Source organism: Thunnus albacares, chromosome 4 (genome assembly GCF_914725855.1).
Source record: "Thunnus albacares chromosome 4, fThuAlb1.1, whole genome shotgun sequence".
Classification (NCBI taxonomy): Eukaryota; Metazoa; Chordata; class Actinopteri; order Scombriformes; family Scombridae; genus Thunnus; species Thunnus albacares.
In genome coordinates this window covers 23,953,276-23,980,350 of record NC_058109.1, presented here as the reverse complement: position 1 = coordinate 23,980,350, position 27,075 = coordinate 23,953,276, and the positions used below count along the sequence as shown (strand labels likewise).

General features: G+C 40.3%; 1 protein-coding gene across 2 annotated transcripts; it reads right to left on the bottom strand.

Moving 5' to 3' along the window:
- Positions 1-1,932: 1,932 nt before the first annotated feature.
- LOC122981454 (adenosine receptor A1-like) lies at positions 1,933-14,898 on the bottom strand. 2 transcript variants are annotated; one of them, XM_044350197.1, is made up of 5 exons: positions 12,730-14,893; positions 12,209-12,616; positions 6,906-11,695; positions 3,933-4,227; positions 1,933-3,783 (listed from the first exon to the last, which is right to left on the bottom strand). In XM_044350197.1, exons 3-5 carry the CDS (start codon positions 7,244-7,246, stop codon positions 3,400-3,402), a joined length of 1,020 nt encoding a protein of 339 aa, XP_044206132.1. In that variant the 5' UTR covers positions 7,247-11,695; positions 12,209-12,616; positions 12,730-14,893; the 3' UTR covers positions 1,933-3,399. The 2 variants fall into 2 exon arrangements, with proteins under 2 accessions (XP_044206132.1, XP_044206133.1); XM_044350198.1 differs by lacking the exon at positions 1,933-3,783 and having other exon boundaries at positions 4,142-4,227; positions 6,894-11,695; positions 12,730-14,898.
- Between the last annotated feature and the right edge of the window lie 12,177 nt (positions 14,899-27,075).

Sequence of the window (27,075 nt, the reverse complement as noted above, 5' to 3'; positions counted from 1 at the left end):
ATATTTGTGGGAATCAGGGATACAGAATGAATAAGGTGAAAGCTCTATACAGACTATGCACCAATTTTCACTTGGATTGTTTCATTTTTTAAAAAACAAAAAACCATACCATAATAAACATTTGAAATATGCTATAATAACTTGCAAATTCTACACACAGTGGCTTAAAAAGCATCTCACTTGAGCACAAAGTGAGAAAAGAATCACATGGAAACATTACAAGAGCAGCATTGAAAATACAGTGAGTACACTTGTCTGATGAAGACACACTGCATGTGTGTGTTTGTGTATTTTGTAACGCATAGTGAAGACCGATATCAAGAGGGTCACACTAAAAGGCTAGTGTATTTCATGGGAAAGCATCGGGGTTGCCTTGATGTTGACCTCTGCAGCAGCATAAACTCTTTTGAGTTCCTCAGCTGCACTCTCGCTTTCTGATTTCCCTAAAATCCCACTTCAACCCTGGACTCTTACACCCTCATAACTAGGGATGCACGATATTGGATTTTTTTGCCTATATCTGATATGCCGATATTTCCAACTCACTGTGGCCGATTGCCGATGCCGATATATGCGCATATTTTTTCCAGCTGGCTGAGGACACTATTATGCCTGCAAGCTTAGATTGTACTAAGTATGATCAAGAAAGACAATATATGAAGGAATAACTTAGGAAGACTGGAGTTCAGGAGCTCAGCAAAAAAACTTTCACTTAGCAAGGACCACACCATCAACAAGATATGTTCGAGTGATTTTATTAAAGAAAATTAGTGCATGTAATCCGCTGGCTTGCTTGTAGTGTGCAGTGTGGGGAGAAGACGGAGAGGAGAGCAGGAAGAAAATGGGGTGGGGGGGAGGAATGCGAGAGCGAAAGAGGAGGAGAGGGGTTTTGTTAGTATTTATGGGATTGCCGGAAGGGGTGTGGTTGAGGTGTGGTCCTGCTCCTGAAACTTCGCTAGCAGCTTCAAATAATGAACCTGCCAAGTGGGTGGCGCAGTAGAGTTCTCTTTGAGTTTATTAGACAGACAGGATTAATGTGCAGGATTTAATCTCTGGTCCACACTCCAGAGCAAAAGGTGGCAGTAATGCACCTAATACGCTGGTTGCCAACTGCCGTTATAAACCAAAAAGAAGAAGTTTTGTTTTGGTTTTAATGTGTGGAACATCCTGTCAGCCGAAGTGTTTCCTATCTGTGCAGCCGAACATAGCAGCTCCTCGACGGACTGTATCATTCTGACGGTCCCGGTGTCTCCTCTGCAGGCTCCACTTCACTCAGCTGCCCGTCAGACCCGCTGCTTCTTCCCACTTTAACCTGAATAACAAACCGGGGCTCGATGCTCCAGTTGGATCCGCATGCAGAACCGGGGCTAACATTAGCTGAGAGGCCAGCAGAGCGTTAGCCGCAGCATGACCAGAGGGAAGCACAACCAGCTAGCCTCTGCTAGCCTCCCAGCTAACGTTCGCCCCGGTTCTGCATGTGGATCCAACTGGGGTGCCGAGCCCCGGTTTGTTGCCTGTGAAGGAAGCACCAGGACCGCCAGGGTGACAAAGTCACTTGAGGGAAGCGCAGTCAGGCGGCGGAGGAGAAGGCGACATATCAGTCTCTCATAATTGGCAGAATTTGCCAATGCCGTTATTTCATTTTAGAGCTATTATCGGCCGATACCGATGACGTGCCGATAATATCGTGCATCCCTACTCCTAACCTCTTCAGTCTGCCCAGGGACAGAAGATCGATGTGTCAACACAAAAAATGGTCTCCCTCGACTGATGGCCTTATTCTTTTTAAAGAGAGGCATGAGGAGAAAGTGAGTTATTTCTGTCATATGGGAAATGCAGTGTGAATTTTAATGCTACCACCTGCTGATGCACATAAAACATGAATTTCAACCAGGGCTCACCATATGCTGTGGCATTTTTTGCTTACCATCCTGTCATAAAAAAAATCTTGGAGGGTGGATTTGCCAATCTGCTTGCTCAATCGACAGCTGTGAGAGGACGTGTCAGAGATACACAGCTGTTTTCTCAGTGAAGTGAATTTTACACACTATATCCCATTACTAGTTACACAGTTACATACAGTACATATTATCAGCAGCCCCTTCTCAGCATGTATTTTTCATGTTAAATCTTCCTTTACAGGTGGCACTGGTCAGTTTAAGTCAGCCCTGAAACAAAAATGACAGCGAGGATGTGATGATGCTACATTGGTATGCCTATTTTGTCAAAAAGAATCAAGGGGAAAAGTTTGAAAAGTAAAAAAAACACTGAGCAGTGGAGCAGGCCTACAGATACAGTCGAGGTACTTTATAGGATTAAAATGATTTTCACCAATAGATCAAATGAAGCTTGCTGGATAGAAGAGCCAGCATTCTTTAGATTCACAGTTTTCTATTCAACATTACTGATGTAGCTACAGTGTTACATAGTTACTACAGGTGGCTTTTACTACGACATATTTAATGAGGAGTAAATTCTCTTTATGCATGGAGGCTGTTCACAGTTACAACTATCAGCTAGTTTTAGTCATTCTGTCAGTCAACTGGTCTCACAAATTTAAAAAATGTTACCTTCACATGTGCTTATACACAACACAACTATAAAGGCCATGAAATGAGTGAAAGTAATGATGAGCAACTGTGTCATTTTGACTTAAGCACAGTTGGTGAACCAGAGGTTCATTGTACCATCCTGGGTTCTAACACCAAGTGAGTCAATTTTCGTCATTCCAACATACATCCCGTGTCCTGCTCCCTATCAAAGCATCAAGCTGACTGTGCAAACAAAGTTCCTGCTTGCTCAGCACTGGTTTACCAGATTCCTACTATTAGCACATTGCTACATTCCTCTTCATCATATTTTCTGTCCATAAGGCCACATAAAAAAAACATGTAATGTAGCAATTAATAATATGCTTAACTATTTGAGATCATTCACATGGATAAAGACCATGAGTTTCAGTTCAGGTCAAAAATACAGCACAGCATACATTAGCATTAATACCGCGTGTGCTACAGACATACACTTAGTGATTCAAGTTCAACAGGTTGGTGTTGAAAGTGATGAAAAGCCCCTTATCCCATACGACATCATCATCAGCCGGTAGAGGCATAAACAATCACTCTTATCTAAATCAAAGTCTGATCAAGGATGTGGATCTTGTCTCCATGCTGATTTGTCATCCTGTCCCCTTAGAAAGTGTTTTGGACGGAGGAAATCAGTGAGTCCATGATGGAGTTCCCTCATCTGTTTCATCCCTCTGACATTCTTTGATGTCATTAAGGCCCTTTTTGACTGGTAATTCTTCAAGCATGAAAATAAACCCAGAGTCCTCTCCATTCTGTGAACCAATGGAGTGAAACTTTACAGTTACACTGCGGTCCAATTAGTCACCAAAGGTCACACATCATCGTCGTCATCATCATTCTGCCTCAGCCTCCTCTCGTGACTCTGTCCTCTCTGGCTCCCTCTTTGAGGAAGCCGACCAACCGGATCCTGACAAAGCATGTACAGTTTCCAGATTTTCCGGAACGCTGTGCGGAATTTCTTGATGCGGAAAGCGTAAACGATGGGGTTGACAGCCGAGTTGCCGTGGGTGAGGATGATGGCGATGTAAATGAGGAGCTCTGGCTTAACACAGGCAGGGCAAAAGAGGGTGATGCAGTTGAGGATGTGAAGGGGAAGCCAGCTGACTGCGAAGAGGAAAAGAACCAGGGCGAGGGATTTGGCTAGCTTGAGCTCCTTGCCAAAGTAACGGCTGGGGTCTGCGTGGCTAGCTGTCACCTACAGAGAGATAACAGAGAAGATCGTCAGTGTACAAAGTTATTCTGGAATCTGATGTAATAGCAAAATCAATTTTTAATCACTTTTGATTACTGCAGCTCAAACACACTGACCACATTTGTCCTACACAAAGAAGAAGGAAATCTCACCTTCTTATTGAGCTGCTTGTGGATCATGTAGAAAATCTCAACATAGATGGCGAGCATGAGGAGCAGAGGGGGCAGCACCCAGCCAAAAAAATTGAAGTAGACCATATAGTCCATGCTGATGACCATCTCAAACTCACAGGTCACCAGGAGGTCATCAGTGAGCAGGGAGCCATTGTCACGAAGATGCTGCAGGTTATTCCAGCCCAACATGGGCGTGAGGCCCACTACGATGGACACCAGCCAACATAGCAACACAGCCGTGCCAGCTCGCCGAGGGGTCACCACCCGCTTGTAGCTAAGGTAACAAGGAAGAAGATAAAGTGTTGAGGAAAAAAAAATGTCAGTGGACTGACAGTGTGAATGTGTGTGCGATGTTCTAATTTCCATGATGCTATTTTTGCCAAATCATTATCAGATTTCAAACAGCAACTGATTTTTACTGCCAATTCATGTGCTTCCATATTAAGTATTGAAGTTGCTTTAAGACTTTAAATAACACGGGAAAGAAAACAGGAACATCTTGATGTGTAAAGCAATCCAATACTATCCAATAAAACAAGCAAATCATAACAAAGATTCACAGCAAATACTCCCTTTGTGAAGTTAATAATGCTGTATTTGACTGAATTACATTATAGTGTTTCAGTTAGTTTGTCCTGTAATCCACACCTCTTTTTGACAGCTGTGCAGCAGGGCAGCATGTTTCTGTTTGCTAATCGTTTTCTGGAAATCTCTGCAGTGTTCATAGTGACGGATCAATCATCAAGCAGAAACAAGCTATGACAACATTCAGCCGGAAAACTGTAGGAGTTGTTGCTTAACATGAATGTTTGCAAGTCCTTTGGTATTTTCATACGATGTCACTGGTACTTTCGCTCTGACATAATGGTCTGTTATTTAGACTATTCTGTGTCTTAATCATTGTTAAAAGGACCTGAAAGGACCTGTTGAGTTTGAATTCAACCTTTATTTCTGAAGAGTAAGCGCTGACTCAATCAGACGAAAAGGGCTGGGTAAATAATCTGAGGGACTCATTCTTCCGCTTTCATAGTCACTCTCATGCACATGTGAGGCACATTTTTTCTCTCTTCTTATCACGCCTGCTCCATTGCTAACCTCCCTAATGCTAACACAAACATAATATGTGCCAAATCCAAATACTGTCATTTTTTCTATTTTCCCTCATTTGCTTAAAGAGTTCAGCTGGGGTGAAGCAAACACAACACAGAGTGAATGAATGAATAACTCAAAGGATGTTTAAAGAGACACTGTGGCTCTTCCCATATGTGACGTCAGCTTGTGTACCCATAGCTCTCAGCACAGCTGCTTGTAAAGCTTGGTTGTCTGTCTGCATACAGATCAGCTCGATTCGCTCGACTCACTGGGTTCGACTGTAGTCCATATATCTGTACTTTGCTGCAGGATTTTATCCCAATCTCCCACCTGTAAATTCCTATCTGCCAGCTAAGTAAACACACAATACATGGGACATTTTCAAACCAGTGCCAGACCACTCTTATCATGAGAGTGTGCTTCATAACCACCTCTGCTATAAAAAGCAATCAGCGCTTGTTAAAATGTGTCCCTCCAGAGACCCAGGGGTGGTTTAGGGAGGGGGACTCAATTTCTGGCTAACATTATCACTTTACCACCAGACAATAAAGTACAATTTACTAGTGGTTGAAATCTAAACTTGCCCAGTAAGAAGTCTCTGACTAAGATGGATGGAGATGGCCAGATGTGTTTCTCAGATGTGTCACTCGGTAAAATATGCATCTTTTTTTTTTCCTTTGTAAGGAAGCACCAGCACCATGTTTTCTACAGATGACGCCAATCCTGAGGTGAAATACTGTATTAACTAACACTTGAACTTTTAGAATCAGGGTCATAATGATTATAAAAACAAACTTCTTTCTGTGTGAAAATGTCCAAAAAGTGTAGTACATGAGGTTATTTTCATCCGTTTTTTGGAGAATTGTGAGATATTTACCATCCATTTAGTGGCACTGACAGTGGCAATGTATAAGTGCATCAGTGGATGTTAGTATGAAAAGGTCTGAGCAACCATGCAGCACTCTCATAGACAACAATATTCAGATATTGCTTCTTAACAAACCAGCGCAGTAGCATTAAAGATGGAATTCAACATGTATGACTTCAATGTGTTTCTTAAACACATTCAGCTGAATAACAGCTTGCCTCCTCACAGATGTGAAATTCAACAACTTTAAACTGCCAAATGAGCTTGGATGCTTCTTTGGACCTGAGGGATCCCAAAGGAAATCCTTAATGTCTTGTACAATAGAAAACCTCTATCTATCTATCTACTGTGTATTCTCTCAATTTTAGGCACAAATTCAGTCAATTCATTATTCAAACTTGCCTAATTAATTTTATAGATGAATTATACAACTATCAGATAATCTATATATTGAAAGTACTGATAATGGCAGACCATCTATGTTTGTATTATTTATTCATTTTGAGAAGAGGACAGGTCATATGACATTTTTTTCTTCCTTCTTTCTTTCTTCTTCTTTGTGATCATATGCATTACTTTTTTTCTATTTTACATCTTATGTCATATTTTGGGTGAAATGATATGCTAGAAGAGTAAAGTGAAGTAATTAGGAAAAATATAATGGGTACATGAATACGCACAATATGTATTAATAGCCTTAAAATTCACTGACACTGTCACACTGTATTTTCCAGATATTACAGAGATGTCAGACTACATTAACGTGGCCCTATGATAAGGTCATTATAAACAGTAAATGATCAGACAACCCTCACGTCACATATTATAGTAATTTCTTGTTGCAGGTGAAATGAAAAAAAATCCTGAATGACACCGTTATGGACGACCGTTTTGGTGTGTGCCCTTCATCCAAGCAGCGGTCCAGACACAAAGGCTTGTTCTGTAAATGAGACAAGATATTGAAAACTAGAGGAATTCACCTTTAGGCCTACCTCATGGGTATTTTGACTCTTAGATAGCGGTCGATGGCGATGGCCAGCAGCGCCAGGATGGAACTTTGCGTGAGGACGAGCACTGTGCAGGCGACCAGCAAGCAACTGTAGAAGTGCGTCTGGAGTCCGATGCTGATGGTTATGGCGAGGGGGATGACAAGAGCCCCGACCGCAATGTCAGCCAAGGCCAGTGAGACGATGAAACAAAACGTGGTGTCCCTCAAAGACCGGTTTATACGCACAGCCCAGACCACCATCACGTTACCGATGACCGAGGACACGGCGATCACCACCTCCATCCCGATATAGAGGGCTTTAGATGGAGACAGAGCCGAAGTCATGTTCACGGATGCTGAAAGAGTGTGCGCTTCGCGGAGAAACAGCCTAAAAGACACGTCGTATGAGTTCCCTGTTTGAGTTTGTGGGCACCGACTGAGACACCCTGACTTTGGTTTCGCATGTTTTATGTCCCGCAGAGATAGAGGTGGTGTCTGTTGCTCTGAATGGTTTTAGGATGTGGTCCAGGACATGCGGTAGCTGCGCGCCAGACGCAGAACTTGGTCTCCATACGCTCCGAGGGTGATTCCGGGAATGAAAGTCGCCCCTGCAGTCCTGCTGGCAGAGGGACAGGACGGACCCGGGACACTGAATGAGTCACACGCAGGTTCCCAAAGCGAAGATTAGCGGTGTTGCTCCCCACAATGTCAGACGTGTGTCAAAGGTCGGAAAAAAACAGAAAGTGCATCCTGCGAAAATCTGAGTCATTTTGACCATTGCGCCATCAGCCTCTCCATCAGCGTTTATCTCTTAATTTGGATACGATGTAGTTGGCTCAAGACAGCCGTGTTTATTTGCTTGTGAAATAATCCCTGTTTAGCTGTGACGGCTACCACAGGGAATTCAAATAATTATTCAAAACTCCTTTATCTTCTTTCTGCAGTCACACGTGTGCCTGAGAGCTCACCTCTGTGGGAGTGGACACATTGGAGAGGAGAACATCGGTTCATATGACATTTATATATGGAGCTTACTGCAATACAGTAACTTACTGCAATGCAAGTAACACCAAAAAAAAGAAAAAAAAACACATTAGTTTACACCCACCTTCATGTGATAGATATTACTTAGACTATAGCTTACTCCAAAATGTAATTGGGAAGGGGAGAGGTTACTCAACATGACAGTCTCTATCTGATATTACTGCCTCTGTGTAACAAGTTAACGGCTGAAATGAAGAGTGAGTGAAAAGTATAAACCTGTAAATCTTTGCCACCCCAGAGAGGATGCACAGAAAACGAGCTTGATGAAGACAAATGGTCACATTCTTTGTGTCTGAGAGAAACTAAAACAATACTGTACAACATCAGCTTGGTATCAGTGGGAAACTACAGGACTCAGTTGCAAAACAGATGAAAATGAGTTGCATAAAGGCATGTGTTTGCACGTACATATACACACAGAGATACATGTAGTGCCTTCTGCGGTGTATTTAATTGCGATTGGGACTGTTGTTTTGGAATAGACGCACTTTGACTGATTTGGATGAGAGAAACCGTCTTCTCTAATCTGAGTAGCAAACATAGCAATCAATAATCTGACAAACTGTTAACAGATCAGAAAATGTGAAGGCCTATTTCTCTCAACTTGAGTACAGTGAAGGTCCTTCATCTGAGAATGATTTTTGTCTGTCTCAACTCTCAATCATCCATTGTCTGTAGTTCTTCTCTGACTTTTATGAAACCCACAAGATCATTTCCACCACTCTGATGAAACCATCCTAATAGTCCTGGCCACTGTGAGCCAGGTATATTTTGATATATTTTCTGTTTTTAACAGCTGCCTGCTGATAATTATATACTACAATTAATTACCTTATATTCTACAGTACCAAATTTGGGTAAATATACAGTACCTACAGTATATTGTTGTCAATGACCTTCATAGCACAGTGTCTGTTGCCAAGTTGTGAGCAAATTGGAGATTTTCTAACCCACATTCTACAAGTAAGTTTACAAGGATGTACAAGGTTGCTGTCTCTTTAAGTTACTGCTCATTATGATTGTGTACATAATGATTTGATATTAATGACAGTTATTACTCAAGTATGAATTACAGCTGTGTGTCACATTCAAAGTTGAATGACCTTGGATCAGCTCATAGGTTCACTGGTGCACCTGAAGAATGATATGATGTTTGGTTTGAAACTGGCGTACAAGTTTACACTATAACTCATAATTCTGTTTGGGGTCATAGCTCTATAGCTATGCTAGCGTCTAAGAATACCAATGCATGTCAGTCGGTTGGTTGGTTGGCCAACAGACTGACAGATCACTTTGGTCTCCAGACTGAAATATCTAAACAACTATTGAATGGATTGCCATGACATTTTGTAAGATTTTCATGTTCCCCAGATCATGAATCCATACTAACTTTGGTGAACCTCTGACTTTTCTTTTAACACCACCATGAGGTTCACTTTGGTGGTTTTGATTGAAATGTCTCGTCAACTATTGGATAGATTACCATTAAAATTGGTACACACATTTATGTTCTCCTCAGGATAAACTGTTATCACTTTGATGATCCCCAGACTTTTCTTCTAGCGCCACCATCTGGTCAAAATTTAATTTGTCCAATAATTTGATTTATGACTGAATACCTGCAAAACCAGTGACAATTCCCATCAGCCTCAGCTTTGTGTTTGGTGCTAATTTGGAAATGTTAGCATGCTAACACGCTAAATGAAGCTGGTGAACATTGTAAACATGATACCTGCTAAATATCACCATGTTAGCCTTGACATTTCAAGCATGCTAGCATTTAGCTCAAAGTACCGCCATGTCTAATGCCTCGTTCATGTCATATCGTAGAATGATATTAAAAATCATGACATTTACAAATAGAATGGACTGATTGCTGAGGATCAAATCCACGCATTTCCTTGTAATCGAGGGCTCTGGGTCTTCCTTGCAGCTTTTGGATGATCTGTATCAGGGGTCATCACAGTGATTCTTCTTTACTGAGATTTTATGTTGAACATCTGTGAACAATTGTTGCCATGTTTGGCCTTTTATCTGTGTTAAAGCATAAACATTGTACATCATCCATTGCTGTGTATTCTGCACCTCCCACATCTGAAGAAATTGAGTGTGGGATGAAGAAGTGCATGTGTGTGGATGTGTGTGTGCACACAAATGGACAGAATGTGATAGACTTTCCTCAGCTGTTATATCCCCATGATTTCTAAGGTCTTCTCTTCACTGGAGCAAACAAATATTTTAGATAATAACTATGATTTGGATGTGATTTATAGAGCCTGCTGGGGAATCATTCTCTTAAACAATTTCTCAGTTGATGACACAAGAAGATGATTAGAAGCCTCATTTATGATTTAATCTTCTCCATAAATCAGCCCTGTGCGCATATGTACAACAGCACTAAATGGACAAACAAACAGAAAAGAACATCTTCTGTTTATGGGTTAATTTTATATGGCCTAGCTTCATCTGCTAACTGATTTATGCTACCTGCTGCCAGTGCTGTGTAGCACAGTGGTCCAGACTTACTCACAGAAACAGAGGCTCTCCCAGGAGTGTCAAACAGTATCTGGATACTGATACTGGTTTTAATTAAGATACTATATATTATGGTGAGGACTATTTTTCATAATGACCCACTTTAGCTCCAGGCTGTCAGCTCTGGTCTGTGCCGCTGGGCCTGCAGGTCCAGGTATGTAGCATGAGAGCACAGGCTGGATAAAGTCAAATCACACAGGAACTGAAGCTCCGTCACACACCTGACCTGAGCAGGAAACGTTGTTTCTGGAGCTGGCAGAGTGAAACAGTTGCTATCATACTACCACCAATCTTTGTAAATATTTGCTCTGTCTGTCATTCACTTCAATGTAAGACCATGCAACTGAGAATTTGCAATTCACTTAACGGAGGGCTAATGTGATCTTCATGTGAGTATGGAGGCCCACTCAACCCAAAAACACTGAAACCGGTGAGGCAAGATTATTACTTCACTGTGTTATAGCCTCATAACATTGCGTGCGTTGAGAACTGTGATACAACATTTTACTCCGTAATTTCAGTCCACATACTGCAAACAAAGACATGCTTCACAGAGACTGTTCTTGTCCATCTTTCACGTCTGGAGACAGGAAACCATGTTGGGATGTCAGTCAAATTAAAACTAGTTAAATTTGGCCCTATACTCAAAATGTTAATCGTGGAGAGGAGCTGACATAAAATCTCAGTATTTATGTTTTAGAAACAGGAGGCCATTGTTTGTGCTGTTAACAATACTGATCTATTCTCTGAAGCTATTACTCCGCCTTGTGCATGATGTTGCAAATGCGTATTGATGTTTATTGTGTCCATGCATTATTGATACACCTGTTTGTAAGAACTGATCAAAACCATAATAATCTAAATTGAATCATCCTGTAATGAACTTTCTGATAAAGTCGATTCATCCAGTAAAAGGAGGAGCAGGAACTTCTCTCCTTGTTTACTAATATGTAAATTGTGAACAACCACAATTTACATATTAGTAAGAGAACAAAAACCTTTCTTGAAGTAAAATGAGTGTTACAGTTTTTTTTGTTGTTTTTTTTTTTTGTCATTATGTATTTGACATGTGGTTCAAGAAATGAACCTTCACAGACCCGGAGAGTGTTTCCCAGCTTGCAGTGAGGTCCATTGTGTTGAATCTGTGGGGTGGCTGGTGAAGCATGATAATTTAGGGAAGGGAAACGTGCAGCTCCTCATCAACCCTCTCCAGCCCTGCATAAATGGATGGAATTGTTCAGACACTTTATGGGATGAGCCTCATATCACAAGCAATTCATTTGCAGGCCTAAAGGATACAACAGAATATGAGCTCAAGTTGAAACGTGCAATTGTGCAACACAGAAATTGGTGTTCAGGCCACTCAGCCAATCTCATTGGGGTATGAATTTGCTTCTTAATATCCTGGACTGAAGATTTCAATCAATAGAGCACTATAGTATGTTGATTTCTCTGTTTAGTTTAAAGTGTTTAGTGTAAAGGAGCACAAGCTTTGCAGTTAAGACAAAAAACAAACAAACAAAAAAATGATGTGATTCTGTTGAGCCAGGAAATTTATTGTATCACTCTTAAAACCTCTGCGAGCCATATGTGAATGGGAATAACACTGACATGTTCAACGGTTGCTGTTCACATAATTTATGACTTCTGTAGAATTTTGAGGAAGCTAGTATCATATTCAGGAAGATGAAGCAATTTTCAAAAAACACACTAAACAGCTATACTTACTGTGTTCACAGTAGTCTTTAACAACTTTGTCCACTGCGGTAAACCCATAGACTTCTTTAAATCATCCACAGTTATCGCTGTTCCCACAAGTGACTGAAGCTCCAGCTGAATGTTTTCTTGCAGGGAAATTTAACTAATTTAGACCACGCCATTTGTGTATAGTTAAATAGTTTATATGATCAGCAAGATGATTCGGGAAGGAATAAGATGAGGGGCGATGGATGTTAGGGTTGAGGGGAAGCGATGGACGCCAGATGTGGGTCGCTGTCGTGAAGGAGTCGAATTGGATGGATAGTGACCGGTTGGAGTTGAGTCGAGGCTGGAGCGTCTAGGAACCCGGGGGTGGAGACTCAGGGTGGGGGCACGTCTCAATGAGCAATTTTTTGCTTCATCATCCCCCGGTGGTTCCTATGATGAAGGAGGAGAGTAGAATTACTGCATGCGTGCATGTCTTTATGGTGACAGGAAACCCGAGTGCCCAGTGGAAACCCACCGAACATGGGGAGAATATGCAAACTCACCACAGAAAGGCCCCGGGACGGCTTGAGTTCATAACCCAAGACCTTCTTGCTGTGAGGCTACAGTGCTAACTACTGAGCCACCGTGTTGCCCGCTGAGAGGAGAGGGGAGAATGGGGTTTTGGGGGGGTGGGGTTTGAGAGAACTGAGATGAACAGGAGAGGTGGAGGCTAGGCGTGCTTATATATGCGCACAGGTATGTGGCCGGGAGGCACAGGTGATTTGGGTTAACGAGGCACATGTGTTGTGAATTGGTGAGAAGAAGCGGGGCATGGTCTTGTTCCTGAACTTAGTTATTATAATAACTTCATTTCACTAATTTAGACCACGCCATTTGTGTATAGTTAAATAGTTTATTTGATCAGCAAGATGATTCGGGAAGGAATAAGATGAGGGGCGATGGATGTTAGGGTCGAGGGGAAGTGATGGACGCCAGATGTGGGTCGTCGTCGTGAAGGAGTCGAATTGGATGGATAGTGACCGGTTGGACTTCAGACGAGGCTGGAGTGTCTAGGAACCCAGGCACGTCTCGATGAGCAATTTTTTGCTTCATCATCCCCAAAAGTGCTTCACTGGACTAAGTGTGAATGGGCTCTGTGGATATCGTGGAGGTGGCTATGGATGTAACTCTGGTATGCTTGAGAAGACCAGTGGCCGAGGATTTTTATGGTATGGTCCGGGATTCCTTGACTGGATGCGGTTGAAGCGGCTCCCGCGCGGAAGGAGTGACCAGAGTATAGATCGGGTGAAATGCCTGACTTTGAGAGGACTTGACGGAGGTGGTAGTGAAACCAGAAGCGTGTGGCGACTCGGCCTTATTCTGTGATGAAGAGTGGGTCTTGAAGGGGTGAGAAAAACCGAGCTGGTCGGTTTTGCTTCGTTTGAGGTTGAATCTGAGGATGTTTGTTGAGTGGATGGAAATGTCAGAGAGGCTGGCATGCTGCAAAGGGTCGTAATAGGACGTGGAGTTGGTGAATTCAGAGCAGCGTAGAAAACCAAAAAAGGCAAGGAGGAACATAGCTTTGAGGGTTGAGTCGATGGATGGGGATAAATAACCTGCGCAAAGGGTTTGGATGCATCGGGTGAGGAGGTCTGCGGTCAGGGGCAGATGTTTTGGTGCTAATGGAGGTTCTGCCTTTTTTAAGCCTTTTATTAACATGTTGACGTGGTTGTGGGAAATTGAAGGGGCTGGAGCTAGTTTAACGAAAAAGTTTATACCGCTCAGGTATGTTTGGATGTTGGATGCTCTGATTTTGAGAACAGAATGGAAGTAAGTAATGAAGCTGGTTAGGCTTACGACGTCGATGGATGGAAATGGTAGCCAATGTGCGGTATGGCAAGTTTTGAAGCAGCTCCATCCTGAGTAGTATGTTGAGAGAGTACTGGGGGCTAGGCTATTTAGGATTACTTGTTGTGACATATTGACCAGATGGCGAAGCTGATGGTTTATGGAAAGATTGTGGTTGAAAACGGAGGGACTGGTGTTGGATGAAGGTCCGAATTGGGTGCCAAGGCTTTGAATTTCTGAAAAGAGAAACGAGAAAGGGAGTCAGCGATGGTGTTTTTGTAGCCGGGAATGTGGGCGGCGCGGATGATAAATTGATGTTGGGCAGAGATGAGGGTCAGTCTGCGTATGAATTTCATGATATCCAGAGAATGAGAGCGGCCTTTGTTTATGATGTCAATGGTGGGGAGGTTGTCTGAGTGGATGAGGATGACCTTAGATGACCACACATGCCCCCAAAGAAGTGCTGCGATGATGATGGGGTACAACTCGTAGAGGGCTGAAGAGGGAGAGAGAAAGGACATTTCCGGCGGCCACTCGGAGGTGAACCATCTGCCGCCGTAGTAACCACCAAAACCGATGGAGGGAGCAGAGTCTGTGTACAGCTGGATGTCTTCGGGCTGTGTCAGGTGGTCATCGTAGAAAAAGGACACGCCGTTCCAAGATTTCTTTGAGATGAATGCAGAATATTCACTGAGAAACTATACTTGTTTGGATGTGTCAGTTTCTTCTGTGTTTAAAAAAATGCTTAAAACCATAAAGTACAACTTAGCAAATTTTAGACATATTAGAAACTGTCTCTCTTTGGATGCAGCTAAGATATTCATGCATGCTCTGATTCTTTCCCATATGTCTTATTGCATTACATGTTGGGGGCAGGCCGGAGAAACAGCCATAAGACCTCTTGAGTCCTTATATAAACAAACCTTTAAAGGGTTTGACACCTCCTCCACTATGTGACTTTGTGTATACACGCTCAGTAAGTTCTATTAGATCCTCCAGAATATCCTCTATAAAAGATTGTACCATACCATTTCGTCCCACTGCATTTGGGCAGTCAGCTTTCTCTGTGAAAGCCACAACTCAGTGGAATGCCCTACCCAATGATATGAAGAACTGTAGTTCTATAAATGCATTCACGACCAGACTGAAACATGTTCAAAAGACCAATCAGCTGTGTGACTCAATGGTCACACAACTGATTGGTTTACATTATTTCTAATTGACATTGTGGGTGTATGTGATGTGCTGTGTGTAGCTTTGTATTTTGTATTTTGTATGGTGTGTTCTTGTGGGGGGTTTTTTGTTTTGATTTTTTGCTTTTTACTGTCTGTTGTTGTGCTGTTGTATGTTTTTTGTTGGGGACTACAGAACTAAAGTTATGACGAAATCTAAATTCAGGTTACTTGATTTGCTTCAAATTGTTCGTTAAATATGTATTAAATAAACGTTACGATGATTCACGGTAACACTGGCCAAATTTCTGCAAGTCTCAACAAAATCTTGTGTTGCAAATTATATATTATATTTAATTATATATTTTTTAAAAACATTGAAGCATTTTAAACTTTTGTTGTATAATCTCAAGAACATAAGTCATTATTTCAAGTTTTGTTGTATAGTTTCAGGTTAACGTACCTCAAGTAACGTAAGCTATGACGGTAATGGTACCAACCAGGAGCAAGAAGACCACAGGGTTAGCCACATAGCCTAGCTTGTTAGCCTAGCTTGTTAGCCTTAGCCAGCTTGACAGCTTCGAGCTAGGTGGTCTCAGTAACCAGGCTTCATTTAGCCTGCCTCAGCTTCACCTCTTTTCCCATTTTGGAGTCAGGCACTGCCAAGATGGCGACGGCCAGAGCCACCCACTTTGAGCTTCAAAATCAATGTGTGACGTCACAGTGGCTACCACCATTATTTTACAGTGTGTGCTTTCAAGCACCTAGGTGTACAGCTGTAGTTCAGAAATTGCCTGAGGAAGACCTGAAGTTGGTCAAAACATTACAAATAAAGAAAAGGGAGCTCTGATTCAGAGTGTGGGTACTCCTTGTATTGTTTTTTGTATCCAGCACTTACCCCACTGAGGTTTTGTAGATGTGCACACGACTACTTTCTCTAATCACGGAGTCCTTCAAAGTGCTGCTCCTCTAATTCCCCACCTTTTCAATGTCTCTTAGTTTTCATTTCATTGCATATTTTTTTGACCATGGAAAGAGAGATTGATAGTCCTTTCAGCCACTGCATGGAGGATTTTACCTCACTTGTTTGACTTGAAGAAAACAAAAATATACAGTTTTTTTGACTCCTTAAGTTTTAGAGAATTAACTAGCTGAATTAACTAGCTGTAATTTCATTACAGCTAGTTAATTCTCTAAGGAGCCAAATGACAGCAACTGCTCTAAAATCTATTTTTGACTCTAACCATGATCACAGCTGTGGTATTCCAGAGGGACACATTTCAGTCTCCTGTGACTGTGTTTACCATGCCATGTCGTGTTTCTGTCACATCTGGAATTCTGCTAGAAGTGACTTTGTTTTGGCCGACCAGTGTGAGAAAATACCAAGTTTGACTTCCACAGAACAATTGTCTTGTAATGTACCAATGCATTACACCACATCCAGTAACAAACACATCCATCACATAGTCATATAATCTACACCCTGTGACTAGATAGGCCCACTGGCGAACAATCATGGCTTTTACTGACCTCTTCCCAAGACATTTAATGTTCCTGTTCATGCAGCAGCTAATAAATACCATGGATGTATTATCAGAGCTGGATAGGGCAGCTCAGCCTTGCAGCCAATTTTTCCCAGTGGCCATTCGCAGTATTGCAGAAAAATACCGCTGCAGCCCAAAAAGCATTTTCTCCATAAACCACCAAACCACTAAAAGAGACTGTAAAACTGTTGACAGGACACCTCGAACTGCAAACAAGGTCAATTATGACTCTTTCTATTATGAATTTTTGATCCATGGAGCTTTTATATTTGTAAAACTTTCCTTGAGCGGAGAAAAGTGATTTAAAATTCTGTGATGTCATCACAATGTAAAGTCTATGGGTCAAGCAGGAACTCGCAGATGGGGCCAGTGGGGGAAACACTACTGCGCATATTCAGTGGGCGGCACAACGTGGAAATAAACCTGGAAACTAGAAACCGTTTTTGGTGCATGCGCCAGCCAAGCAATTCTTATTGGACTGAATGGATGCCATTTTTGGTCCGATATTCACGTCTCATAATACATCCATGATAAACACAGATATACATAAGCGAAACATAAACCAACCCCGAGAGCCTGATAACATCAAAGGAAACTGACCAATCACATGAGGGGGGACACTAAATGCTCATAGCTTTTGTGGAAAACCATTTAAGATAAACTTCAGAAATAATTTGTCATGTGCTAATGGGTGACCTTGGACGTTGCAACACCTCAGACCACCCTGACAAACATCATGCAATATTAAAGTAGAGGATTCACAGGTCTGAAGGCAGGTAGTGGCATCAAGCTGGATTAGAGTGAAGAAGGAGAGACGATTGAAAATGTGAGCGGCAGGAAACTTGGTTCAGGGCAGATCGTGAGTGAAGGGATCATTGACAGTAGATGTTTGTTTGTCAAGGGCAGAGCTACAAAGAGGGAAAAACCCAATCAGGCTAAATTGATTCTTTATTTGTGAACATGAAGACTGTATATTCATTACAGTCATGGTCCATAAAACACTGGCATGGCATGTTTGTGCTGCAGTGTTGGAGCAGAAGAGTCAGTGATGCATGAATGTTTCAGACAGCTTGATAATCCTGAGAAGAATGTCTGCTGTTGAAGTGATTCAAATACTCAGATGACTGAAATACCAAAACTTTTCTTGGCTGGATATTTAAAAATATCTTACTCACATGTTGATACGTCACAGTTAATTTGTATTTTATATTTAGCATGTTTTTATTTCTTTTAACGGGGCACTTGAATGACTTTATTAGCCACGCACAGTACTACTCAGACTGTAAAAATGTTGTTTATTATCTTCTGCAAGTGATGCTGTTTGAGTCTGAGAAAATTGACTCAGATGGCATCACTTAATCACAGAGACCACATTTTTCAAGAGTTAGTGTGTTACAAATTGGAGACAAAGTTCAAAAGATGAGGGTATTTACCAGCAAGGGAGGGTCTAATGAAAGACATAATTAAGTTGCATTATGGGAAGTGAGGGATGCTGTTTTTTTTGAGTGTGACCGATACCAGGAACAGCATATTTCAGCCTCATTCCCCTAATTTTATGGAAGTGTAATGCTAAATCAACCCCCATTTTTACATCCAGTGCACGTCTAACAGAGATGGAATCAGTTTTTGTTTTTGTTCTGCATTGACACACTATTGTACTTGCCTAATAGAAAAGTCTATTATTAGTAATAAATAATACAAAGAAGTCTCAAGAGCTTAGGGGTAGATATGTTTTTATTTGAGCTGGGAGATTGTAGATAGTAACTGAACAATATATTCTCCTCAGACATTAGCAGAGGTTAAATATTCTTTCTTTGTAAGATTGAGTGTAGAGCCCCACTGGTTTTAAAGTATAACTGAAATGATTTTACCTTCTTTAAAACATTTAAAGAAGTTCGAGACTTCAGAGAGAATCAGATATGAGTACTTGGAGTTTCCACTTCAAATGAAGATTTAAAGAAATGTCTGGAAAACTGTCCAAGGCAACAGTATGATAGTCTTTTGTAGAATTTTATTATACTTGGAAATGTTTGGCAAGAAGAATAACAATGGAGAAAAATAAGAAAACATTGGATTTTGATTAATGGGGAATTCTGTGCCCTTTTATGTTTGGAAATGCAGTAAATCAAATAAGTCATAAAGGATTTTGGATAGTCTGAGATTGAAATTGGAATGAATCCTGCATTTTTTTTTTTTTTTTTTTTTTTTGATACTGCATGTTTTACTACATTCTGGCATCAGGAGCATCACAAGAAGAGCAAATGGGTGTTTGAGTGTTTTCCCAGAAATTTAAGTTGCAAAAAGCTAGTGGATCATTTACTGTCCGTCTTATTCTGCTGATAAAGCAAAGTTCAAATAATGTGATTCCAGCGAAACTCATAGAATTATCATGTTGTAATGTCATTTATCTTTTATCAGTTCAAAAGTAACATCTAGTTATTTGGCAGAATAATTTAACTACTTAATTTCTCTCTCACATCTAACATGGGAATATCCTGACAAAATAAACCTACCGGGCGTAACAAGAGTGAAGTCGGGCATTTCAGGAGAGATGTAAATGCTCTGAGCTCTGAGTCAAGGTTGAGACGTTGTCCAGTCTTACTTGTTAATGACATTCACCAGTAGTCTCTCTGGGCTGTGAAGCTAATGCTTTGGATCAACAGTCCGTGAAAAAGGTGATCTTTAAATCCCTCTAAATCAGTTTTCACTTGTCTAGTAAGTACCTCCTGAGAAGATTAGAAATATAAACACAAATATCTGTTCTTTATCATTGTTCAAATACGGTAGATCATCACAAAAACACATCCACACTAGTAGACTCTGAGGAAGAGATCAACGGCTGACTTTGAAAACATCTAAAAGTGCATTTTTATCTCAGGGTCTTTTCACAAGCTTTGTTATACTTTATTTTACATTTAGTTTTGTATTTCAATATCAACTCACTTATTGGAATATGTTCTTATAACTTGTTCTGTCTTATACTATTACTACTGCTATATTCCAGTTTTACTGCTTAATTCGTGAACTTTGGCTTTCTTTAATGTATTTTTTATTGTATATATTAAAGTCAAATTGAAATCAAATTGCTCTTTTTTCGTCTACTATGGCATAAATCACTTGTCCTGTGTTCTCCTTGATGAAATTTATATTTATATTTCCTAGGCCATGACAAATATGGGAATGGACACGATGGATGGCAATAAAGTAAAGATATTTATTATAACAAAGTAAACAACTGAAGCAGTAATTTGCAAATATGGAGCGCATCAGTCAGTAACATCAGTCATGTAAGTGTGGATATGTGAGTAATGAAGTGTAAGGTGTTGTGAAGGAAAAAAACAAAACCAGAATCAAACAAAACAAAAGGCCTGCGGCTGCTGGCTGGTGAGAGAGTCAAGGTGAGAGAGAGCCCGAACAACGCTGGGAGTTGGCCTTTTATCCTTTATGGCAGCATTAGGCACAGGTGCTCCAAATTCGGCTGGCTGCCACACACACACTCTCCCAGGTACCTTTATAGACAAAAATATGATAAACACATTACCACACCAGCATCAACACTCCTGAGACAGGTCAGGCAGGGGCCGTCACATTACATTCTTTGATTTCATGATCATGCCCCCTAGTTTTACATTAATTTGATTAAATACCACTTATACTGCTGGAGTCCTTATTTCAATACAACAAATCGTATCCCAAAAGCAATAACTTGGCATTCTATCATAGGCAGAGCAGACGATCACGCTGAGCCTGATAGCATCCTGCTACACAACACACTAGCCACAGACTCTGAACAACAATTGCATTAGCTTTTCTGTTAAAGTCTCTTTCTTATCTAACTTACAAACATAAACCCATCTTGTCCCAAACCTTAGATATTGGTTTGGCTCTTAAAAATCCCTGCTAGTCACACACTTCCTGTCCATGACATGTAGCTACAGCAGTTTGTTTACTTTGTCGCTGTTCTGTAGGGTGTAGCACTGGTAGCCTTCCAGCTAATGTCAATCAGACACAGACACCTACACACCCCCAGCCGGCTAAGATAAAATGGAGCATTTCTGATATTTCCCCAAAGACCTTTTTTCTTAATTCTAATAATACAAAACTATTAACAATACCTTTAAAAACCATGCATTATTTGTGACTGCAAAAAGAGATGATTAAAAGTGATTTCAGCTGGACTTTAAATACTTTTAAAATAAGTGCAGTGTGTCTGGAGATGAATGCTTTGTGTTGCTGAGCCCGAAAAAAGTTTCTCCAAGGGGACAATTTAATTTGAGGTGAAGCATTAACTCTTATATTGAAAAATGTAGAAACATTTATTATGTTTGTTATCTCCATTAAAAATTAGGCAGATTTGCACACAGTGTATGGAAATTATAACACATGTAAATGTTGCAAAGAGCCAAGCTTTAAACTCACCACACACCCACAGAATCGAGCAGTTGTCGGATACAGACTGCCAGCTGAGCCCTTATCTGTCAGTTCCCGTCTTGATGAGACTGAGGGGCCTTTAGGTGTGCGTCCTCTCTCAGCTGTTTGTCTCCCTGAGCACAGCACACCTCTGGTGACCCATCCATCAATCTACACCCGTCTCAGTCCCACAGAGGCATGCAAACAATGAGCAAACAAGCGTGAGGAAATGATAAACCTCTGATGGAGGAAGCGGACTACATAATAATTAGACTCTGATACTCTCAGTAGGACTGCCAAACTGTAATGGACATATTTCACTGTAAGACATCTCACAGCAGTTGGGATATCACATCATCATTATCAATGTCATGAGAGAGATTGTTGCTAAGCCACAGATTTCACAGGGTGCATACAAAGTAAATCTGGGCAGCTGTTGCAGTTAGTGTGATTCATTTTGACAGTTGGCACTGTGTTGTCAGTGGGTTCAGACTACTGTCTCTCATGTCCCATAGGTACTTATCATGCGCCAGGTCCTTACCTCAGATTAGTAATACCAAATTATTTAATATATTTTTTGAATTGCATTTTTTGTTTAAAGGTTTGATAATTTTCATATTAATCCTTTTTAATTCATCAATAAAAGTGATACTGCCCCAGAAAGGCAAAACACATTATATTGATCAAAAGTGAGAAGTCCAGAATCTGATTTTTTATTGTGTTTTATCAGATAAAAATAATATCTAATATTAAGCCATAAATTTGTAATTTCGGTGGAAACTGTAACTAACTAAAAAAAAAAAACTACCCAGCTAAGCCAAATCTCTAAAATAAGAGAGCTGTGTCAAATGAAAACTAAAACTAGTTTACTTTTTTAAAGAAACTACTTCAAATGAACAAAAAGGCTGAAAAAACACCCTTTGATTGTAGATATTACATTTTCCCCATGCATTTACTGAAGGTTATCCAAAGGCAGAGTGCAGTATCTGCATACATCCCTATCTGTTACACAACCTAATTATCTGTTTTTCTCACTGTGTGAATACATTTAATTCAGAGATGAAACATTTATCGGAGCCTATGGTTTTGTCTAAATCCCTAAATCTCATGCATTAGCTGACAGTAAAGTTGACATAGTCTGACGCAACCCTGTCTCCTAAAAACACACACTAACCTACTAACTTTCCTTTTTTCCCCCCAAAAAAGTGAAATATATCTGAAAGCTTATAAATGTCCATAGCTATTACTGTGGGTGTGAGAAGGTGTGATGGACTGGCAACTTGCTGAATAAAATCTCTCTTCTCCAATTAAGATGATAGAGAAACAGAAGTGAAAAATATCAAATAAAAATGGTGGTTTTGATGATGCCCATTACACCATCTGTGTCCGGCTCATTGCAAAGGGAAAGTGATCCCGGCCAATAGCCCTGCTGGGCTTTGTAAAGGCTCTCTGACACCTGCCGGCCTGTTTTTTGTTTGTAGTTGTAGCAAATGTGAGGTCTGCTCCTGTGCTGTGTCCTGGAAAATTAAAAGACTTCAGCATCTGCTTCTGATCAATAGTATATCTGTGATTGTTACTGCAGTGGGAGTTATTATATGTGTCTGCTAGGCAGATGATGTTTGTTCCACAGAAACAGTGCAGGAAGTTAAGTTTTTAAAAATGTAAACAAAGTAAATGTGTATGGGGTTGGGTTTCAAACTTGCAAGCTCAAAAATGGGTTTTCTTTTTCCTTTCACTTTAAAGGGGGCATATCCTGTTTTTTGTCATTTCTGTTATTTTTATACTTTTATGATGTCGGATACCTATGTTAAACATGGTCAAAGGTCCAAAACCTGAGGTAAACATATGTAAGAATTCCAACAAGTCCTCCAAATTAAACAACCAAATAGGTCATTTGACCATGCACTCCAGAAAGACCCTTAGGAGCATTTTCTAATATGACGTCTCTATTGTCAGTAATTGGCAGGACAGCAGAATTTGTGTTTTCTCTAACCCTTACACATCACTGTTAAAAAAACTAATGTTTTATGGTGATAACTCTGTGGTTAAGGTCTGGTTAGGTTTAGGCACAAAAACCACTTGGTTAGGGTAAGATCATGGTTTAAGTCAAAATGATCAGTGTGTTAAGATGAGAAACATGGTATCATCATGGCAACAGTAAATATGACAGGGTTAAAGTGGTAGTTATGGTTTTTAAAAAACCTGTCCCAACTCACGGTTGGAAATGTGACACTCATGGTAGGAAATGGGAAACAAACAGCCGTCTCCTGCAGTCCAAAGTCCACTTTCTGTAAGTTATGGTTAAAGGTTCTGTATGTAGGAATCAGAAATTCCTTCTCATCAGTGACACCTGTGGCTGTTAAATAAACTATAGTCAACATCCTGGTGCTTGCGTGCTCACGGCGCAAGACTATTGGAGGTGATGTCTCACTCCCAATCAGTCAGTCCCCTCACCCCACACCCCCCTCGCTGTATGTACGTGCACTTGCTCACTCCCACACAAACACACACACAGATGCTCCTGCTGCGCTGTGACTGCTGGCCGGCAAGAGACAATCGGCACAGCACAACTTGCACAAATATGCGTTAATCAACCATCCAAGCCTGACCCAACCCACAAACCGCCAACTTTTTTGTACCAACCGTGTTTACTAAACACTGATAGGCTCAGTGGGCTGTGGTCAGGCAGCAATGAGCTGTAGCTGGGGATCAACACGCTGCGGTTTTGTTGTGAAATGTGTGCTTATTATGACCTTTGGACAACCGACAGGAATAAAAAGGCTTGCTCTAGAGTTTGTTTTCTGTTCCTTTGTCGAATAAATAATTTTGTTTTAGCTATTTGTGCTTGGGAGTGGGTGACTTGACATTGTGGGGGTGTTTTGTTGTGGAAATGTGTAGTGGTTGATGGAGGCAGCCAGCTGTTTCATTAGCTGGAGAGCTAATATCTGCAGGGTGTTTTTAGTTGGATAGCACTGTTTTTGTTGTGTTGTGTCATTATGTTGGTCATTTGTTGACATTAGCGGGAGAGAGGCAAGGCAATCGGGAAAGGGCAAAAACGTAACTTCCGTTGGATTTTCACGGAAAATCCAGCCCGTGACCTTCACATAGAAATCAGTCCACGGGCTGTTACAGACAACCCAGGTCTCATTTTTTACGTGACATTACTACCCGTTCACTCATTAGCAATAAAAACCAAAACATTAATAGATGTAAATTGCTTCACAGTTCTACATATAGAACCATCAGATAGGACAAGTTCAGCTTCTGTCATTTTTTGATAAAAAACTAAGCTTTATGATTAAAAAAATAATAATTTTATATATATATATATATTTATATAGTGATCATTTTTGCATCCTCTACAGCACTTTCTTCCTCTCATCTGTCCTGGAAGCAAACAGTTAAAAAGTGACTGTATTCAGCTGACTGGATAGTTTGCTGACCCTGCATTAACTTCTCAACACTGCCAGCAACACCTTTCACATAGACATAGTCATTTGTCATAATCAGTTTTTAAAATATTGATTTTAATTAGAGCAGCTTGGACAAAATTGACCTTTAAGCTACATTTCACACCTCAGTGAAGGGAAGAAACACTTTAACTTGGCTTAAATCCAATATCATTAGAGAACAGGGAATAACCAAAAGCCAGATTTTGTTTGCTCTTTGACTCCATAGTGCTTAAGTTGTGTTTTCATTTTTAAAATGTGTCATTAAAAATTATACCCCATGGTATCAGCCTTTATTTCTTACATCTGAACATCAAAATATCATAACTGAGTGACTCTGTAACCGAACAAATGATAACATAACCTTCATGTTTATAATGAGGGTCAATAAACGCATTATCAAAGCATCAGAATTCAAAAAGAATCATAAAAGATTTTAGGATTCCTGTGAGTGTTCTTGTGTTAATAAAACTGAGCTTTGCAGCAGCCAAGCTCACGCTGGAGCCTGATCACAGTTAATGAGCCCAGAGCAACCCTTTGACCTCAACAATCATTTCTAAATAGCCAGTACTCCTTTAACTTGTGAGGTGTGTGAGAGTACATTGCTATAAAACAAGAAATATTCCTTCCCTGCCAGACAGAATTTATGTGTTTGCATTCTTTAAATAGATGTAAGATATCTGGGCAGTTTCTGTACCACTCTGTCCTCTCTCTCACACACAATGAGCTATGAGGTTGTGGTTTACCTTGGCACTGTCCATCTATCATTCTGATTAGTGCCCTGGGAAATGAATGTGTTCACGCTAAAGGATGTTGGGCATTAAATGTAAATAGAGATATTCTGATTGATTTTGTCTCATTTCTTCACTGTGCTTTTCAAAATCTTAATCTCGAGGCTTTGAACTATTGTGATCATGGGAAGCATGGGCGTTCAAATTAAATTGATCAAGAATCAAATCATTTACACACAATTAGGCAAATTTAAGTTCTTAAAACTGTCCAAATTTGTCATTTGTCCGAATAGTGATCTTTTTGTAGTTTCACAGCACTGTGTGTGTTAAGCTTGAGGCATAAGGAGACAGTTTTAGCAAAACAAACAAGTAATTTGGATACTTGAAAGATTAATTCAAATATTCCTTAGACACTCAATCTGTATATCCTGTAGTGTTTGTGATGAAAAACACTTTCATCGTCTATCTATGTAATAACAAGAGATGAGAAGGCAAGGTCTCTCATCTTATGTTCAGTTATTGCTAAAAATATCTATTTTCTTCTCCCTAAGATCAAATCACAAAATTGTTCCCTCTCAGTGGTGCATTTTTATAGCCCTGCTGCTGCACCAACATATTACCTCCTGGCTTAGTGTGAAATCCTGCTGCAACCTTTCTCCTTTGTGTCAACATCTCTGGCTCTCAATGAAAAAAAAAAAGTCAAGCTTCATGTTTTCCTTGATGATGCTGAGGCAATATCTACTAAACATGAGAAAATGACTGTAACATTGTCATGTCTGCTTGCTAATTCATGGTGCGTAACATGAGACAACGGACACGATTACCAAGATGATCACAAGGAGAAAACACTTGACTTTTAATGGTTATGGTGAATCTGATTGATTGGAGCATGAATCAAGGCTGTTGCTGTTGTAATTTCATGGCCACTGTGAGTCTCAAGAGGAGAACAAAAACAAGCTATTACACCAGATTGTTCTTCTTCAAGATCTCCAGATATCAACTGCAGACAGAACTTAAGCTTGCCAAAGGCAAGGATTCAAAGCATTATTTTTTTTAAATCAATAAAATAGACACTCACACACTTCTGATGTGAATTCTTATCACCTCTGTTTCTTCATCAGAAATCTATGCAAATTGAGTCACACAAAGAAAAACTCACTGTGCATCAGAATATCTCTTCTCAATCACACCTCACAAGGTCATTCTGTGCACAGCATCTTTTAGATGAATCAACAAAGGGCTGCCAGAATATAAATGAATTAGGCATCCCCCTAAAAAAAACCCTTGGGCTTTATAGTACCCTCTAAAAGATATTGTAGGATGTAATATCTGTTTTTTCACTGCTAACAAGCTCAGTCTCTATTCATTATGCATTTTTAGTAACACAATGTGACATTCACTTTCTTTCACAGACAGCTCAGGCTGTTTAGGCTTTAGAGATTACTTATAAGTTCAAAGTGAATCCAGTTGAACAGTTATGTAGGAGAGGCAACTCTATTTATAGAAGACCTTTCAAACACAGAGGCAATTAAAATGCTTTACATGGAGCAAAGAAAGGTATTGGAATAACATTTAAAAACACACTGAAAAGCAAAATAAAAATCAATTAAAAAGAAATCAAGTTAAATATAGAGGATAACGTAATGAAATACAAACACAAAAAGTTGGGATATTCTGACTTTTTTAATAACAATGTATCAAATAACAATGTGTAATGTCAGAGGTGTCGCTTGTGGTGATGGACCTGCAAAGAAT

Bases quoted from the DNA above. Each gene is read 5' to 3' on its own strand.
- LOC122981454 (XM_044350197.1), bottom strand. From the start codon at position 7,246: ATGACTTCGGCTCTGTCTCCATCTAAAGCCCTCTATATCGGGATGGAG. The intron at 4,228-6,905 runs GTAGGCCTAAAG...TTGTTACCTTAG, and splicing joins AGAGTCAAAATACCCATGAG to CTACAAGCGGGTGGTGACCC. The intron at 3,784-3,932 runs GTGAGATTTCCT...ATCTCTCTGTAG, and splicing joins ACAAGCAGCTCAATAAGAAG to GTGACAGCTAGCCACGCAGA.